At 44.3% G+C, this 17,520-nt stretch overlaps 1 protein-coding gene across 2 annotated transcripts in view; it reads right to left on the bottom strand.

The window, feature by feature from the left end:
* Positions 1–217: 217 nt before the first annotated feature.
* Positions 218–17,520, bottom strand: part of xrn2 (5'-3' exoribonuclease 2) — a 40,944-nt gene continuing 23,641 nt past the window's right edge. Inside the window, exons 28-32 of one of the 2 annotated variants that reach the window (XM_065963526.1) lie at positions 16,955–17,055; positions 14,021–14,035; positions 5,771–5,831; positions 1,948–2,164; positions 218–604 (exon numbers count right to left, since the gene is read on the bottom strand). In XM_065963526.1, the coding sequence (XP_065819598.1) occupies positions 542–604; positions 1,948–2,164; positions 5,771–5,831; positions 14,021–14,035; positions 16,955–17,055 (457 nt within the window). In that variant the 3' untranslated portion in view covers positions 218–541. Of the gene's footprint in view, positions 605–1,947; positions 2,165–5,770; positions 5,832–14,020; positions 14,036–16,943; positions 17,056–17,520 lie in introns of both variants that reach the window. The other variant, XM_065963525.1, reaches the window with a different exon arrangement.

The raw sequence follows: 17,520 nt of genomic DNA, 5'->3' as shown, positions 1-17,520 counted from the left end.
TTTACATGTTACGGGACGTCCAGATGTTTTTAGAAATGACGGTTTGGTTGTGTTTTTTTTTTTTTCTGTGGTTGAATTTTGATGTCGACTATTTTATATTTCTAACGGGAGATTTATTAAAAAAAACAAAAACAAACGAGCGTCCTTTGAACTGTTCTTGTGTTTAACATGAAGTGTGAACATGTAGACCTGGAAGCAGAGACGAGGATTTCTGTGAGACAAAAACAATCCAAATGTTTTATTTGTCGTCTTTTTTTTTTTTTTTAGACCACATTGGAGAGGCGTCTCAAAAAGAAACCCATGAGGACTCTTAGTCCGGGACTCACTTGTGTTCAACAAGTTTTACAGGCTGATCGTCTTAAAAATCACAACGTTACATATTAACCTTTTTTTTTGTTTTGTTTGTAAGTAAAATGAAGAGGAAAAAATAATTCAGTGTACAAGAAGACATTAAAAATGAAAAAAAAAATACTGGTGACATGTCTCCCCTAAAAATAGCCCCGCCCACATGTAACCCCAGAGTCCGGCATGTGCTCGGAGTTTACTTCCAGTCGTAGCGTCTGGATGGAGGAGGGGGAGGGTAACCTCGGCCCGAGCTGAAGCTCTGAAACACACAAAGAGGTTCAAGTTGAAAGGAGCTGCGGGTTTGAAATGTAGACACGTTAAAGACAGAATTTACAGATTAAATAAAATAACTGAAGAGGAAGAAACGAGCGACAAGACGAGACATTCAGAGGAAAGAAGCTCCTGAAGAAATAAAGAGCAAACGCTTGGAGACGTTTCCAGAGTTATGGAAGAAGTTCACTTTTTTAAATTCATTGTTTGAGCTGTTATAGGAGAGCTGACGAGAGACAGGAAGGGGGGACGACAGCCTCTGTACAAACTTGGAGCGCTGGATAGCCTGGAGGTTATGATGCACGCTCCAAGTTTGAGCTAACTTTGACTCAGAGGTGGAAAGAGTACTCAAGTACTTTATAAGCTGATTTAATTAAAGGTTTTAAATCTTTACAAATTAAAGTGAAAAATAAAAGAAGTCGACACACGACTCTTCAAACCCTTAGGGAGGCAGGATGTGTCCTTTTAGTCGAGACCATCCCATAAAAACATTTTCAAACTCCTAATATTGAAGGCTGTCTTTTTTTTTAAAACTCCAAATATGTAAATCCGAACAGGTCGAGGTCCGAGGTGTTGAGAGTTAAAAACTCAAATCTGAGAATCAGGGACATTCCACATGTTTGAAGACTAAACTGCATTTCACTGCGGCTGTTGTTTTTTCTTCTTCTGTGGTGTTTATTGGCGGTTGACACTGCAGTTGTTTCTGGGGCGATTTTTTTCTCACGGCCAGCATTTGCAAAACCAAAACCTTCTTAAAAGGCAGGGATGATCATTTTCAAACACTGGCTTTATTTTGAAAGTAGCGTTCCCTCAGTGCTCCGTCTGCACCCCCCACCGGGAGCGGGGTCATTTTGCACAACTCGAGTTTCGTCTTCAACGCCAGAGGAATTAAACTTCAACTTATTTTTCAAAATAAAACAAGTCTTGAGTTGGTTGTTAATAATCGTCTGTGTTGATTCTTCTTCTGAAGGTGGAAACGTCCCGCCCCCACGCGTCATCAAAAGTCTTTTATTTTGGCGGTGCAGTGAAGCTGTGAGAGAGAGAAGTCGTCTAACTCTTGAAGTGTTAAATAATCGTTTTTTTTTTTTAAACGCACAACAAAAAGAACAGCTCAGAGTCAGCCATCGATTTTATTTTTTAAGTCAAACCTGATGAACAAACAGGATTTTTAGATTTGTTTTCATATTGATGAAACACTTTTTAATACTTTACCGACTGTAAAGTTTCATCGACTTTAACGACCTTCAGGTTGAGGTTGAACAGACTTTAATTATTATAAAAATTGGAGGAATATGGAGTATGGAGAGCAGGCTTTTATTTTGTTAAGTTTACCTGGTGCTGTTGGCCCCGGTTGTCCCGTCGATCGTGCCACTCGTCTCTCCGCTGGTCGAAGCGCTGCTGGTATCCTCCGGGCGCCGCCCCTCCTCGTCCGCGGACTGCGTTCTGCTGGTACGCCGACTGCTGCGTGTGCTGAGCTCGATCCCAGCCGTGACCCCCGCCGCCGCCGCCGCCGCCGCCGCCGCCCCCGCCATACTGCTGCTGCTGCTGCCTGGAAACACACACACACACACACACACACACACACACATCTGTTAAGTACTCTCCACAGCAAGGTCTCAAATTCAGATCGAGATTCTCCGACATGTTGGAGTCCTGCTCGAGGACGTGAGGACAGAGAGGCACCAGACTCAGACCTCCAGGAATCTGCGTGACGCTGACACACAGTAACGCCGTTAGCTCACATTATGGACAGCGTGCAGCTTCCTGGTTACCTCACAGGGACCGGGCCGACGTCATGTGACATCCAGCGAGCTTTTTAGTTTGAATGATGATTCACCAGGTTTCAGTTTCACACATTTTTATAGACACAGAAATCATTTACCTGAGTGTTTCATTCCAACATTCCTCCTCCAGAATTTAAGCTTTAGACGCCGTGACCAGCTAGCGGTTTTTTCCTCAGTTGTTTTCAACGAGTAGAGAGCGCTCGCAGCAGAAAGCGGCCGCCTGGAGAAAAACCGCAGCGCCCGGCGTCTTTTCTTCCGAGCTCCGAATGCTCAAGTTGCAAATGTTCCAACTTTTCAGAAAGGCGTTGTTGGCGTCACCGGCGCTCTTTTCCAAAAACGGTCTCAGATATAAAACATGCAGTAAAAAGTAACGGAGCAGCGTCGGTCATACAGCGGCCGTAATCAAGAGACTGTTGTCATGGAGACGAGACTAACCAACTCAAATGAAATGGAGAAACAACTTGTAGCTTTGTCTCTCTGTTTTGTTGTCATGGCGATAAAGTTATGGAGTACGCATATTGTGTTTTATTTTGAAATTATCCGGACGCTCTGTGCTCTTTCCTTGTCTGACTTCCTGTCCAGGTCGTTCGAGCTTGACGGGTGCTTACAGCGAGCACCGCCCAAAAAAAGACCAACAGCGTATTTGAGCGTAGTGGCGCTGCCCGGCTCGCGGCGCTCGCTGTGGGAACACAACCAACGGCAGAGTGGTGTGCAGCGCTGACGAGAGTACGTGGACATTGGGGGTTAAACTTTCTAACAGCTGTTGAAAGCCGAGCTGTTTCCCCGTCCTTAAACACTAAACGCACGGTGAAGTAACGCCAGAGCAGGAATCTGAAAATCTCTTCAAACATCATGTCGAGAGAGAAGTTCATTTTGACAAAATGTCTCCGAGTTCATGAAACGATGAGGACGATCGATTTCAACGTTCTTCTATGCCCGTTTAACCAAGAGAGTTTGTCAAGTGTTTTTATTTTGGGATCGTCCAATCACAGCTTTTCAGAGAATGTGTCCTACCTAGCAACAAGAGTGGCCCCGCCTCCTCTCAGAGATCCGCTCTGGAGATGATCCTAGATCTGTCGTGGAGCTGCAGGACGTATTCTCAGGAGGTTTCATTTGTGTCGTATCTGAAAGTTGTTTCCTTCTTTTGTTTTGAATGTAAGCGTTTCCTCCTAATGATGTCATTTCATTTACATTTAATCTATATATCTTTGAGTGCAGGGGGCGGGGCGATGACGATCAAAACTCCTAATTCTACTTCTCCAGGTGTAGTGTAGTGAAGCATTCATGGTGCCAAACTGTACCATGGCTGTAAATGAAAAGTCTCTCACGCCATCGGGGGGGGGGAAGGGGGGGGGGGGGGTCTAAAGGTTGTTCTTTGTCGATGATAAAACACAAATCTACAAACTTTGGTTTTTACCTCATTTTTAATTTGACACGACGTGCAAATCCATCCAAACTTTCTTAACATAAAGTGTATTTTTCTCCAGATGACATTAATCCTTCAGTCATGACGATTACAGAAGAAGAGAGTGAACTCTTCTCTCTTTGTGTGTTTTTACTCTTCGGTAGGAGGTAGTATAACAACGTTTAGGACACGGGAACAAAGAGGAAGTGATGGAAACTTTATCTGCAGCTACTTTGGTAATCGATCATTTGTTACATTCTTTTTTTTTTTTTAGGGTAATAATCCTTCCATTAATAAATTTAACTGAATACCTTTGAGGCTTTAGACTCCTCTAGGAACAAAAAAAAAACATTTCAAAATGTATATTTCACTTTTCAAAGAAACCTGCAGCTTCATCGAACGGACGTTTAAGAGAACTGTGTGCAAAGGTTTGTTTGAGTCAGGAAAAGTTTGGTCAGGGGGAAGTCAGAACTTTTAAATGTTGGGCTTCACTTCAACATGGAGGTTTGATTTTGTTCATTTAATCCTAATCTTTGGGATGCTGGGACACAAACAGAAGTCCAAGACGCCCAATGACTGGTTACTTCTTATTTTTAATCATCAACAACTGAAGAGAAACTCCTGCACACAGTTTGATGTTTAATCATTGATAATGTTTCTGTGCATTTTACAAAATTGTGCATTTTTTGACGGCTTCATTCCTCTCCCAGGCACCTGTCTTAAAGTTTCTGTGTTTTTGATTCTATCGATTATTAAATCAACAGATTTTTATCGTTTTAAATCATCAAAGAAGTAGCCTAAGATGGAACATTTTGACAACCTAAAGACTCTTTGATTATTTGAAGTTGGGGTGATGAAAAGCTGGACTTTGAGATCCAGAAAGGGCGATCTTTAACCTCTGTAAAACCCCCCCTCTCGACGAGGCGTTTACTGAGGGACGGCGCCCTCGAGAAGATAAAACAGCCTCTCCTGAGCGGACTTAGCAGCGATGATCATGAAAGAGCTCAGAGTATGAAATGAACCATATTCACATATGGTCTCGGATCCTCCTCATCCTCTGAAATGAGGCGGCCGGATTGCCTCCGTGGGACCGAGTGAAGAGCTGGCACGCCACGGCCCTCCACGCCGCTGGCGGACAATGTGTCAATCCGGCGCTGATATTAAAAGTCTCTTCTTAAGTCACAATGAAGAGAGGAGACTCTGAGAGCCGCTCCACCCCCCCCCCATCCCTCATTACTGAACCATGTCACACTCTGGCCAGAGCCGGACTTAACTGAGCGCTGGAATCCGTAATCCCCCTCCTCTTAAAGTTTCCTCCTGCATTTCATTTGGTCCCGGTCCCGAGCAGATAAAGAAACTGTTTTCAGTCGCCGCTAATAACTACTGACCTGAAGTGACACCGAGCCACAATGGGCCTGAAAAAGTTGAACCGGGGAACCTGATTAGGACTTTTGGAGAGGTCTGGAGCCAGAATCAATAGGCGGTCTGTGCGAGCGCGGGGGGAGCTGGAGCGGCCTCCAACAGCATTAGTGATGCCTCATTAAGTTGCACAAACCTCCTCGAGAGAAATTTGTTTTAGAGCGACGGACGGATGGGGAGAGATCTTAATTCAGCAGCAGGAAGCGGCAGAGCTCCCCTGACGGAGACGGGCACAAACCGAGGCCTAGACGTGTTTAATTCTACCTCAGATCGTCACAAAGAGGAAAACAGGAAGAGCCACTTTAGAGGGAAAGTTACATTTCCAACATCTCACACAGCAGAAAAAATAAACAGTCTCTCTGCGCAGAGCGGTCGATCGAGTGCGACAAAGCAACAAAGCGTTACTCTGTTTAAAAGATAAAAACATTTTAGGATCTGTGTTTTAAAACAAGCTTCAACAGCCAGGACGCCAAACGTGAGCCTAGCCTCAGTCCACATCCTGAAAAACGTAGCCTTTAAAATAAATAAAAAATCAAAGCAGACTCACCTTGGATATTGGGGCTGTTGGAAGGGGGGAGGCGCTCCCAGCAAACTGCCCTGCCTGGAATCTGCAGAGAACAAAAGACAACATGTTCAGAGAAGTGCTTCAGCTCGGTGAAGTTCGAGGAGGAAACACAACCTTTCTTTTTTTTCCTCTGTCTGCTCAACCGGGACGTCGAGCCGGTCATTGTTGTTTTGATTCACCTGAGAAGCTCGACGGGATCATGACAAAGAAAAAAAGAGAGAGGACACAATTCTGCAGCGTGTACAGACGTGAAAAGTTACTTTGCAGTTTTAATCTTTAGGGACGTGATGAGACACTCGACTCAACATTCAAAGTCCCCCCCACGCCCCCCCAACTCTAAGTTAGACAGCGGACACTAGCTGCCCCCCTCAAATCAAAAACTACAGCACCAACACTTCATCATTGTCCCAATGTTTACTGAACTTGACAGCTGCTCTTTTTTAGACTCAAGTAAACCATTAAACTTTCAAACTAAAACTATCAAACTGAGGACATTTTCTCTAATTTAATTTGAGTTTGTTTTGTAAATATTCAACACATTTTCAATTAGTTGCCGTTTTATTGGTAAAGTCTCATTTTGATTTTAATTTCAGTTAACAATCATGTATTTTTTTACAGTAGTATTTGTAGTTTGTGTTAGTTTTTGGTAAGTCTTCATATTTTTGTAATTTTTCCCCGTTATCTTTTTAGTCATTGTTGTTTCGTTAGTTGTCTTTATTTTATAAGTTTTACGTATTTCTCGTTTTTCGTACATTTTATTTTGTTAGTTTTCGTTATTTTGTTAGTTTTTGTTATTTCGTACGTTTTATTTTGTTAGTTTTCCTTGTTTTGTTAGTTTTATGTATTTCTCGTTTTTCGTACGTTTTATTTTGTTAGTTTTCATTGTTGTGTTAGTTTTTTGTATTTCTCGTTATTTCGAACGTTTTATTTTGTTAGTTTCCATCAGCTTTTTCGTCGTTGCTGTCGGAATGTTTTTTGGTCATTTTGTTTCTGTTGATCTTGATCCTGTTTTCTAATTCCATCAACACACCGCACACTTTAAAAAAGAAAACAAATGTAAGACTTTTTAAGACCGACACAAACAAAAATCTATTTTTGCACGGCGTTGATGTGACAGCTTAGCGTCCCCGTTGTCCAAAGTTTTTATATTTTGCATATCCTGCAAGTTGCCTCATAATCATCAATTAATCGTTAACTATTCGCTGTGTCTAAATGTCTCCATCTTCTCCGCCTTTGTACGCAACCGGCTGCTGCAACTGCTTCTGTAAACACCGTGAAACGTTACGTCAGCAAGAAAACTCTCCAAAAAAAACAATAAATGAACAACGCTAACGCTAACTAGCCAGTGTAGATTTTATAAAGTATTCAGACATGCAGTGCCATTTAAAATTCAAGACCTGTCTCTAGTAAAAGTAAGACTTTTAAAAACATTTGAGGAGCTTAAATTCTCAAAAGTTAAATCTTTTTAAGGATCCCAGGAAGCTTTTTAATCTTGTTGGCGTCGTTGCTTTGTAACGTGAGTTTAGAGAAATGCTCAATAAATAAAGATTATTGTGATCATTGTTCCTCTCAGGAAACAGCTGTCTGGATTGACTCGTCTGCTTCTATTAGAAGAACGAACAAAAAAGAGGATTTGACCTAAAAACCACGAAGACGAATTAACCCAACATGAGCCGGCTTCACCCTCGAGTGAAACCAAATAAAAAGAAATAAAAACATCAACTATTTCATTTTCTGTTACGACCACAGAAGAGATTGTTGTAATGATAAAAATGAAGCTTGTGGATGTAGGCGGATGGTTGGAGGAGCAGAGAGAGGCAGACTGATGGGAGAAGCCGGAGCGCCCACATTTGCATTTTTTGTTCAGAAAATGAAATAAGCATTCAGCCGGCGGCATTGTGGACACTTCAAGTACCCTGGTTCCATCGCTGCAGGCCCTTCACAAAGACACACTTAAAAAAAAAAAAAAAAAAAAGGAGAGGAGCTAACGGCTTCTTCCAGATTTTCTGTTGCCAAGGCGATGACCAGCTGCGAGCCGCGGACTTGTTTGTTTATCGGGGCCGGCGGGGCTGAGTGGCTCGGCTCAGGGAGGGTGAAGGGTGCCCCCCCCACACACACACACACACACACACACACACACAAAATAGTATCCAGAGACTCACGTTTACAAACCTGGGAGAGAGTCTGTGTTAAAATAAAATAAAAAATTTAAAAAAAGGATTTGGGACGAGAGAAAAATTAAGTTCCGTTTTTAATCGCTCATTTATCTTCCTTCAGCTGCGGTCCTCTCGCTCTCGACCTCAGCTGCATGGGTTCCTGAATTCTGTCGATATTCGGGTTCTTGTGGGTCTGGTTTCTGTTGGGGGTCTCATGTGGGTCTGGTTTCTGTTGGGGTTCTCGTGTGGGTCCGGTTTCTGTTGGGGGTCTCATGTGGGTCTGGTTTCTGTTGGGGTTCTCGTGTGGGTCCGGTTTCTGTTGGGGTTCTCGTGTGGGTCCGGTTTCTGTTCTGGTTCTCGTGTGGCTCCGGTTTCTGTTGGGGTTCTCGTGTGGCTCTGGTTTCTGTTGGGGTTCTCGTGTGGCTCTGGTTTCTGTTGGGGTTCTCATGTGGGTCCGGTTTCTGTTCTGGTTCTCGTGTGGGTCCGGTTTCTGTTCTGGTTCTCGTGTGGGTCCGGTTTCTGTTCTGGTTCTCGTGTGGGTCCGGTTTCTGTTCTGGTTCTCGTGTGGGTCCGGTTTCTGTTGGGGTTCTCGTGTGGGTCCGGTTTCTGTTCTGGTTCTCGTGTGGGTCCGGTTTCTGTTCTGGTTCTCGTGTGGGTCTGGTTTCTGTTGGGGTTCTCGTGTGGGTCTGGTTTCTGTTGGGGGTCTCATGTGGGTCTGGTTTCTGTTGGGGGTCTCATGTGGGTCTGGTTTCTGTTGGGGGTCTCATGTGGGTCTGGTTTCTGTTGGGGTTCTTGTGGGTCTGGTTTCTGTTGGGGTTCTTGTGGGTCTGGTTTCTGTTGGGGGTCTCATGTGGGTCTGGTTTCTGTTGGGGTTCTTGTGGGTCTGGTTTCTGTTGGGGGTCTCGTGTGGGTCTGGTTTCTGTTGGGGTTCTTGTGGGTCTGGTTTCTGTTGGGGGTCTCATGTGGGTCTGGTTTCTGTTGGGGGTCTCGAGTGGGTCTGGTTTATGTTGGGGTTCTTGTGGGTCTGGTTTCTGTTGGGGGTCTCGTGTGGGTCTGGTTTCTGTTGGGGTTCTTGTGGGTCTGGTTTCTGTTGGGGGTCTCATGTGGGTCTGGTTTCTGTTGGGGGTCTCATGTGGGTCTGGTTTCTGTTGGGGGTCTCATGTGGGTCTGGTTTCCGTTGGGGGTCTCATGTGGGTCTGGTTTCTGTTGGGGGTCTCGAGTGGGTCTGGTTTATGTTGGGGTTCTTGTGGGTCTGGTTTCTGTTGGGGGTCTCGTGTGGGTCTGGTTTCTGTTGGGGTTCTTGTGGGTCTGGTTTCTGTTGGGGGTCTCATGTGGGTCTGGTTTTTGTTGGGGGTCTCATGTGGGTCTGGTTTCTGTTGGGGGTCTCATGTGGGTCTGGTTTCTGTTGGGGGTCTCATGTGGGTCTGGTTTCTGTTGGGGGTCTCATGTGGGTCTGGTTTCTGTTGGGGGTCTCGAGTGGGTCTGGTTTATGTTGGGGTTCTTGTGGGTCTGGTTTCTGTTGGGGGTCTCGTGTGGGTCTGGTTTCTGTTGGGGGTCTCATGTGGGTCTGGTTTCTGTTGGGGGTCTCGTGTGGGTCTGGTTTCTGTTGGGGTTCTTGTGGGTCTGGTTTCTGTTGGGGGTCTCGTGTGGGTCTGGTTTCTGTTGGGGTTCTTGTGGGTCTGGTTTCTGTTGGGGGTCTTGTGGGTCTGGTTTCTGTTGGGGGTCTTGTGGGTCTGGTTTCTGTTGGGGGTCTTGTGGGTCTGGTTTCTGTTGGGGGTCTCGTGTGGGTCTGGTTTCTGTTGGGGGTCTCATGTGGGTCTGGTTTCTGTTGGGGTTCTTGTGGGTCAGAAAGACATTTTTAAGATGACTGGTCAGCTGCTCTTATTTGTTTAAAGCTTCATGTTTGCCCTCAGCGTTGATACTATTATTAAAAACTGTTAACTTTGTGGCAGCTAATTATTTTAGCAATCAAAAGGATTCACCTCTAATGTTCTACAATCAACCTGCTTGTCTTTTAATTTGCTGAGTGTTGTTTTTAAACCTTCATCCTTATTTTAGAGACAGAAAGAGAAGCTGTTAGCACTCCTGAGGACTGAAATCCTCCTGACCTGGCTGTTCACACATGCACCTCACAGCAGGGGACTATCCCTGTCAGACAGGAGGGGGGACGGGGGGGGTCTAGAGCAGGTTCATCACGAGCACGGAGATGGTAGAGGTGGCGTGCAGACAGTCTATGGTCGTGCAGTGATCACAGGTGAATAAAGGTCACCACCCCCTCCCACTGGCCCCTCCCACTGGCTCCAGGTGAATTCTCCTGATTATATCCTGCTGTGTTCTCACATCAGCTCACTCTGACTTTCTGCAGAATAAACACGAGGAGGCTGGAGGAGAAACATTCAGCTGTTTGTGTTCACACATGACGCTCAGACTGAATACTTCTGGAGAGTTTCGTGAAGGTGTGAACACGTCTGCAGAAACTTTATCAATAATAGTTTCAAGGACACTTGTTCAAAGAGCTCGGTCGTCATGACGCCGCAAGACATTCATATTGATTCTGTAACGGTTTAATGTTGGTGTCCCAGTCTGTGAATTCACATCGCCTTACGACGTTTCTGAAACCCGAGAGAGCACGGCACAGCGGGAGCACCACATTCATAGTCTGCGACATTCATATTGAAGGTGAAACGCCACAGGAGGCGTAAATATTGCATCTTGAAACAGCCGCCTGAAAAGGACTCTGACGCTAACACGGCTGCTTGAGCCTTTAAATGACCTAAAAACAAAGTCTACACTTCTACTGTCCTCTAATTCTCTTTTTAAACGATTCAGCCGCTTTAACAAAGAGCTTTCAACTATTTTCTTCCTCAGTTTGACATTGTTCCCCATGCTTGGCGTGCACACATTCCCCCTTTTTGTGTGTTTCATATTTATTTAAGAGCACAAAATACTTGAATTTGTTTCATCTTTAACCACACTGAGCAGCCAGTCAACAGTCATCTCCCTTTTTTTCCCACTATTACCCTCTTTATTTAAAAAAAACTGACCCCCCCCCCCCCACTATGCTAAAAACACGTTCAAGTTAAAAATAAAGATGACAAACTAAAAAAAATAACTAAAAATGTCGATCTTTACACATTTCTTTCTCTGATATCAAAGAGTCTGAGACGTTTGGACAATAATCAAAGAATGAAGGAGGGAATAAAAAGCTGAAATAATCCGGTTTGAGCCGATGACTTAAAAGGGAAAGTCTGGCAGGAAACATCCGAGCCAGTTTCTGCTGCTGACCGCTGCAAAAAGACACAATTAGGAGCCAGCAGGCGGACTGCTGTCGGGACTTTATCTTTTGGTTTTTGTCATTCAGTTTTCATGTTTGATTATCTCCTCCGCCAACAAACTTTAAGTGGACCACCCAGCCGGGCTCCAATTATAACTCCACAACACTCGGGTCTTCTTTTTCCCCTCGTCGCTGGTGATGCCTCAAAAGGAGAGAATTACAAGTGGACACCTGTCAATCTCTTTAATTAACAATGATCTGAAAGTGTATAGACCTCCACAAAAGCCAACAAAGGATTACGCTTTAAATCCTTAAAACACGCCCGCGTACGCTGTATTAACGCCCGGGATTACAACCGTGCTAAACAACTAAACGTCTCTCTCCGCCCCCTCTTTTCAATTAGCTCAGCGACTATTTGACTCGGGCTCCCGTCCAGCCGGCTCAGGGCCGAGCGCAGACGCGGGGGACAGTAACTTTTTCTGTTTCAGCCGGACAAAGACGCCAGACGGAAACACACAAAAAACGTCATCTGTCCTCGCCGCTAAAAAAACCCAAAAAAAAACACAAAACTGATTAAAACCTCTGAATGAGTCGGGCTGTCATGACACCAGACTTTACACTTCAATATGATTCTAGTGAAAAAATCTAACTATGGGGCACTGGAGGCACAGTGGTTAGTGCGTGCGCCCCATGTATGGAGGCTGTAGTCCTCAAAGCAGGCGGCCTGGGTTTGAATCCGGCCTGTGGCCCCACTCTCTCTCCACTGTCCTATCTCTCCATTAAAGGCACAAAAAAGCCCAAACATGTTATTTATTTATTTATTTTTTTTAAATCAAACAATATCCAAACATGTTTCGACACCACGGCAACAGAAATAGAAATCCAACGTAACCAACATTGGGCAGGAGTGAGCCTGCATCGCTCTCCAATTCAACCTTTTTTATGAAATAGATGTTTTTTTTAAATCTCCTGACACACCAAGCAGACGGCAAAGAACTAGTGGTGACCAAGGATGCCTGTGGCGCTGCCTCACCTCTTAGCCCAAGAAGTTGCACTTGAACACACCACAAAGACTACAGCAGACGGCCAACCACCGCATACGTTCTGCACATGAAAGGAAATAACTCTCCATGCCAGCAGGCGGCTTTTCTCATGAGGAGTTGGGTCCTGAGGGTTGACTCATTGAGACCCGCTGCTGTACTGAACATTTTGAGAACCTTTATTATCGATGGGAAGAATATTTTTGTGAATCATCTGGACGTTTGTTTGACCCCCTAATTCCAGTAAAAGCAAAATGAAACTTCTTCAATGCATCTGTGTTTGGTTTTATTGCAGCTGTGCAAGAATTGAGTCTCAAACATCCTCAACATTCAATTAATTAAGAACTCCAATCAAAGAATTTGCCAAAAAAACAACAAAGAATACGTTCATATGGGTCTTTTGAAATCAGATCGAGTTTAAAAAAAAAACCAATTAATCAAAGAAATGTGCAATGCATTTAACTATGTTCCACTCGAACTCTTTATATCAAACACAGCTATTCACGCTGCAAACCTCGAGCCTCTTTCTTTCAAATTACTCTGTCCTTGGACTCATTCAATCGGGGAACAGGAAATTCACAGAGATATTAAACTGCATCAAACACAGGATTATGAGTTCACTCAAAGACGATTATGAAGACTACGGAGGCATTTGTTCAGCCCTCTAAATACCTTCCGACCTACTACACTAAAGGCTTGTGTTTAAGTGTCTCATGCATCGTTTCAGAGCTGGATCTGTGAGGCTGCACGGCTCCGGTAGAGGTTGAAAGTGTCATCATTAAGCATAAAAACACACGGAGGCTTCAGTGAATGGATGACATGGAAGAAGAAAAGACAACCGCACATTTTGTTCAGAAGTTTAAAGAAGCTCTGAGGTAAATGGGATGTTCCATAAGACTTTTTTTTGACATCAGAGAAAAGTTTGAGAAGAAGACAGAGAGTAGAAAACTAAATTCTCTCCAAGGCCACGTGTGTTTGGCGACTCTCTGTGGGTCGTAGTTGCGGTCGGTTTCAGCAGCTTTTGTTATCCTCGAGTGGCCGTGGAGTTTGGAGGCTTATCAAGCTGCTGGACGAATCTGTTACTTTTGCTGCCCTGTTTAAAAATGTGGTGTCAAGACAATAATGGCCACCAGCAGAGACTCCCCCGGCTGGTTGTTAAACACCAGCGGCGCCCCGGCTGCGGCGCACAAAGAGTCGCAACGCGGTTCAGAGGCAGCGTGTTGACACATCACCGCAGGAGGTAGCGGCGTCGTCAAAGGGGGAAGTTAACTTTGGTTTCAACCCTCTTCAGAGCGCATCACACAGCCCAATCAAACCCCCCCTCTCCCCCCCTGCATGCTTTTATCAGAGGGGGCCACTGTGTCCAGCGGAGCCACTCGACAGTCTCATTACCGGCTCAGGTCTCCCACAACGCTAATCAGCAACCCCCCCCTCCACAAAAGCCCAGAGGAGCAAAGCCTGCAGTGATTACTGGCCGAGGGGAGCGTTGGCTCAGAGAAAAGTGTTATCTGGACAAAGGCGAGCTGCGGCCTCCTGCTGCAGGATCAGGCCTACTTCACCGGGTAATCACATTCCTAAAGACGGTGATAATTTATCTGCACGTTCAGTTTCATCAGCATTCAGAAAAATCAGGACACTCAGTGAGCCATTTGAGTTATTAAACTCTTTAACACTGACGCCTCTATTTCAGCTGCAACAGAGAAGACCCATCAGCGACAGGATGAACTCTTTCTGTAAAGATTTTTTAAAAGAACGTCAACACTGCTAAAAGGTTGTTCTTATTCCAGAGTGATTTACAGCACGCAGGTCAAAGGCCCTTTGTTGTTCAATCTTCTTGTCTTAGTGTTTTAACACTGCCGAAATATCCAAATCAATACTGAATCAAACCTCCCTGTACACGTTGTACTGCTCCTTCATACTACCTTACATGACCTACTGTGTGGAGGTATGGGGGAACACATACAAAACATCCAATTTTCATAATGCAAAAAAGAGCTATACGAATTATAAATAAAACTACTTACTGAGAACCAACAAATCCATTATTCATTAAACTAAGAACACTAACATTTCAAGATTCTATTCAAATGATGTACAAAGCAAAATTATCAGGAATTGCCTCATGGTATATCCAGGAGTTGTTCCAACCGAGAGACAGGAAACATAAGTTTAGAGGAACCTGTGTGTTCAAGAAACCACCAATCAGAACTAATGCAAAACTATATTTAAACTTCAAAAAAAAATCTTCAGGAATAAAATATTGAATAGATATGAGCTGGAGGAGTGATTTTCTGTTTGGTCATTTCTTGTCTGATGGTCTTGGTTAATCTGTTCCCATTATTTTTGTTGTCGTTTTGTCCAAAAACTGAATTTGTTTAGGCCAACACCTGAACGTTTTTGGGGGGTGAGCTGTGTGTCTGAAAACAAACGGCTGAATTAAACACCTCAATTTTACTTCTTTACTTTTTGCTGCCAGGCCCCCCCGAGGTAAAGATTCAACACGAAGTCTGGGAAACAGGAAAATATTCACTCAGGGAGAGCGAGCAGGTGAGGTGTGATGATGTTTATATCAAGACGACTGGTGCAATCTTTGTGCATGTAATGAAGCTGCTTCATATTCTTTTCTGCTCAACAGCATGCTCTCTTCTTTTGTTTTATACGAGGAATACGTCCAATAACATGACAATAACATGACATGTTGATATAAAGACAAACAAGCTTCATTACAGTCAGATGCTGTTGCTTTGTTCTCCCTATCCGCCGACTTCTTTCTACGTCATGTCCTGCCTCCCGACATCCGCCGTCAGCTGGATGTAAAATACATTTTCTCCGGTGTTGTTGACAAGTTTAAAGCCTCAACATTTCAATCACGGCTGTGGATATTATTAAAGTGCCGTTTACTCCCGTTTGTAATGCAAGCTAACAAGCCTCTGCTGAGTGAGATAAGCGAGCGTCAGTGCCGTGTAGAGCGCCCTCCTTCCTCGTTACTCGTCCGTCTATGCGAGCGACAGAGAGGAGAGAATAGAAACTGAGCGTCGGGGTAAAAACGGCGCACCCCGTCGCTCCTCGGGCAGTAAGGGACACTCCGATAGAATCAAGCTCGCATCACATGCTGTTAGGACAGGCTGTCACTTCCTGTTGTGTCATGTCCCGTCGTATTGTGTAGGTGCTTTTGGAGAAGTACACCGCATCTTAATGTAGGTTAAGGAGTTGTTTTAATGTGATACTTTTACCGATGAAGTTGTAGATAATTTGATATACAAAGAGCTGTAAGAGGACGCTCTGCTTCCCCTGCTAAAAACTGTCTCATCCAGGGAAAACCCCTTTCAACATTACCCATCATCCCTTGAGGAAGAAATTCAAAGTTTAGACCTTTGGATCTGATTTCATTCAACCTGGTACTTTCTGTAATAAACCTGATCGGATAAAAAACCGTCATGTATCTGTGGAATCAAACAAGCAGCAGAATTAAACACGGTAAAGCTTCCTCTCTGTACAAGTCACAATTTCCCCAATAAAGATGGAAGCGATAGAGGGAGTGGAAAAAAAAAGAAAAAAAGCGACTGTCCTGGAACGCTAATTGCCAAACTGTAACATTAGTGGACGAGCAGGCAGAGGCCAGGGAGAGGTGGCGCCGCGATCCAGAGGAGCCAAAAAACCCCCATTTGCATCAAGTGCCACCAGAATAGCAGCGACTCCCCCGGCACGCCATCAGTGGGCAGATGAGATTGTTCATCTACTTGCAAATTGGCACATCAAAGTCAAACTGGAGGAGAGCTGGCAGAGGACCGCGGGGCCGAGGCCCGGGGCGAGCACGCGGCGTGATTAGGAGCCGGGGAAAAGAGATTCTGCCTCCATATGTGACGAGCCCTTCAACAACCCTCGCATGATGAACCAAACGCAGATATTTAATTATTTGATCTAAATTATGCGTTTTGTCAGAGAGGGACGGTGCAGCAGCGGAGGATATAAAGTGTTCGGCTTATCAGAGATAAACGATAAACTGTTAAAAAAAAAGAATCGTCTAAATACCGTCACGATGAACGAGCAGCTTCTCTGTTCTGGTTCAGAGCTGGCTGCAAAAGCCGAGGACTCCCAAATTTACAGCCTGTACAGGGTGGATGTTTTAAACTGATGCATCTTGGTTTTTACATTAAGGTTAAGAGTGATGCATAAATTAGCTAAATATGGGACGCGCCTCAGCTGCACCTCTTTAGGTTAAAGGTCAAAGTTAGCATGAGTCAGCGTTTTCCAATGTGACGACTTCCGTGTTTGGGCTTTTCAGAAACCAACAGGTGACCTCACTGAGACCACGTCCAAAAAAAAAATCAATTCATCAATGCATCGCTAGGGGGCACTGTGGGTGCTGTGAATTCAAGTCACTTTTGATCATACTGTACTTTCATGTTTTATTCTTTGGTATTAAAGAATAATGCAACGTAAAATACATGTTTGAGTCAGTTTGTTTTAAACAAATATAAACATAATTATTTAACAAATACAAGAAGGTACTGTGAGTAGTTATCTCACCTGTGTGTAATGTTGAATCGATATCAAAAACATATTGATCAATATCGAATCGAATTGTGAGGTTGTGGACAATATACAGCTCTAATATCTACTACAAACAGGTTGCAGTTGAATAGGTGTGTGTGTGTGTGTGTGTGTGTGTGTGTGTGTCTTACGTTGGTAAGACTGGTGTCACCATGCTGACGGTAGCCTCCTTGTTGGTAGCTGTTTGGTGGCGGGGCGCTGCTGTACTGTCCTCCGCCATGTTGGTTTCTGTTCATACTGTGACTGAAGGGAGAGAAGAAGAAGTTCATCGATCAAACTTCATTTGTAAAGCAAAAAACGGCTTCACATAAAATCGATAACGAACAATAAAAAATCCTGATTCTGAACGCCACAGTCGTTCACACGGTAACAAAGATGTCATGAACGAAGAACTCAATTAAAAAAAGGTTGAAGGAACGATGTCATGAATTCTTTATGGGCAGTGGATAGAGTAGAAAACCAGAGAGAGAGAGAGAGAAGAGAGAGTGAGAGAGAGAGACAGAGAGAGAGAGAGACAGAGAGAGAGAGAGACCAGAGAGAGAGACGATGAGAGAGACAGAGAGAGAGAGACAGAGAGAGAGAGAGAGAACGGAGAGAGAGAGAGACGAGAGAGAGAGAGACAGACAGAGAGAGAGAGACAGAGAGAGAGAGAGAGAGAGAGACAGAGAGAGAGACAGAGAGAGGACAGAGAAGAGAGAGTGAGAGACA

The sequence above is a fragment of the Labrus bergylta genome, chromosome 15 (genome assembly GCF_963930695.1).
Source record: "Labrus bergylta chromosome 15, fLabBer1.1, whole genome shotgun sequence".
Lineage (NCBI taxonomy): Eukaryota > Metazoa > Chordata > Actinopteri > Labriformes > Labridae > Labrus > Labrus bergylta.
The sequence above is the reverse complement of the archived record's forward strand: the minus strand, read 5'-3'. Positions and strand labels throughout refer to the sequence as shown.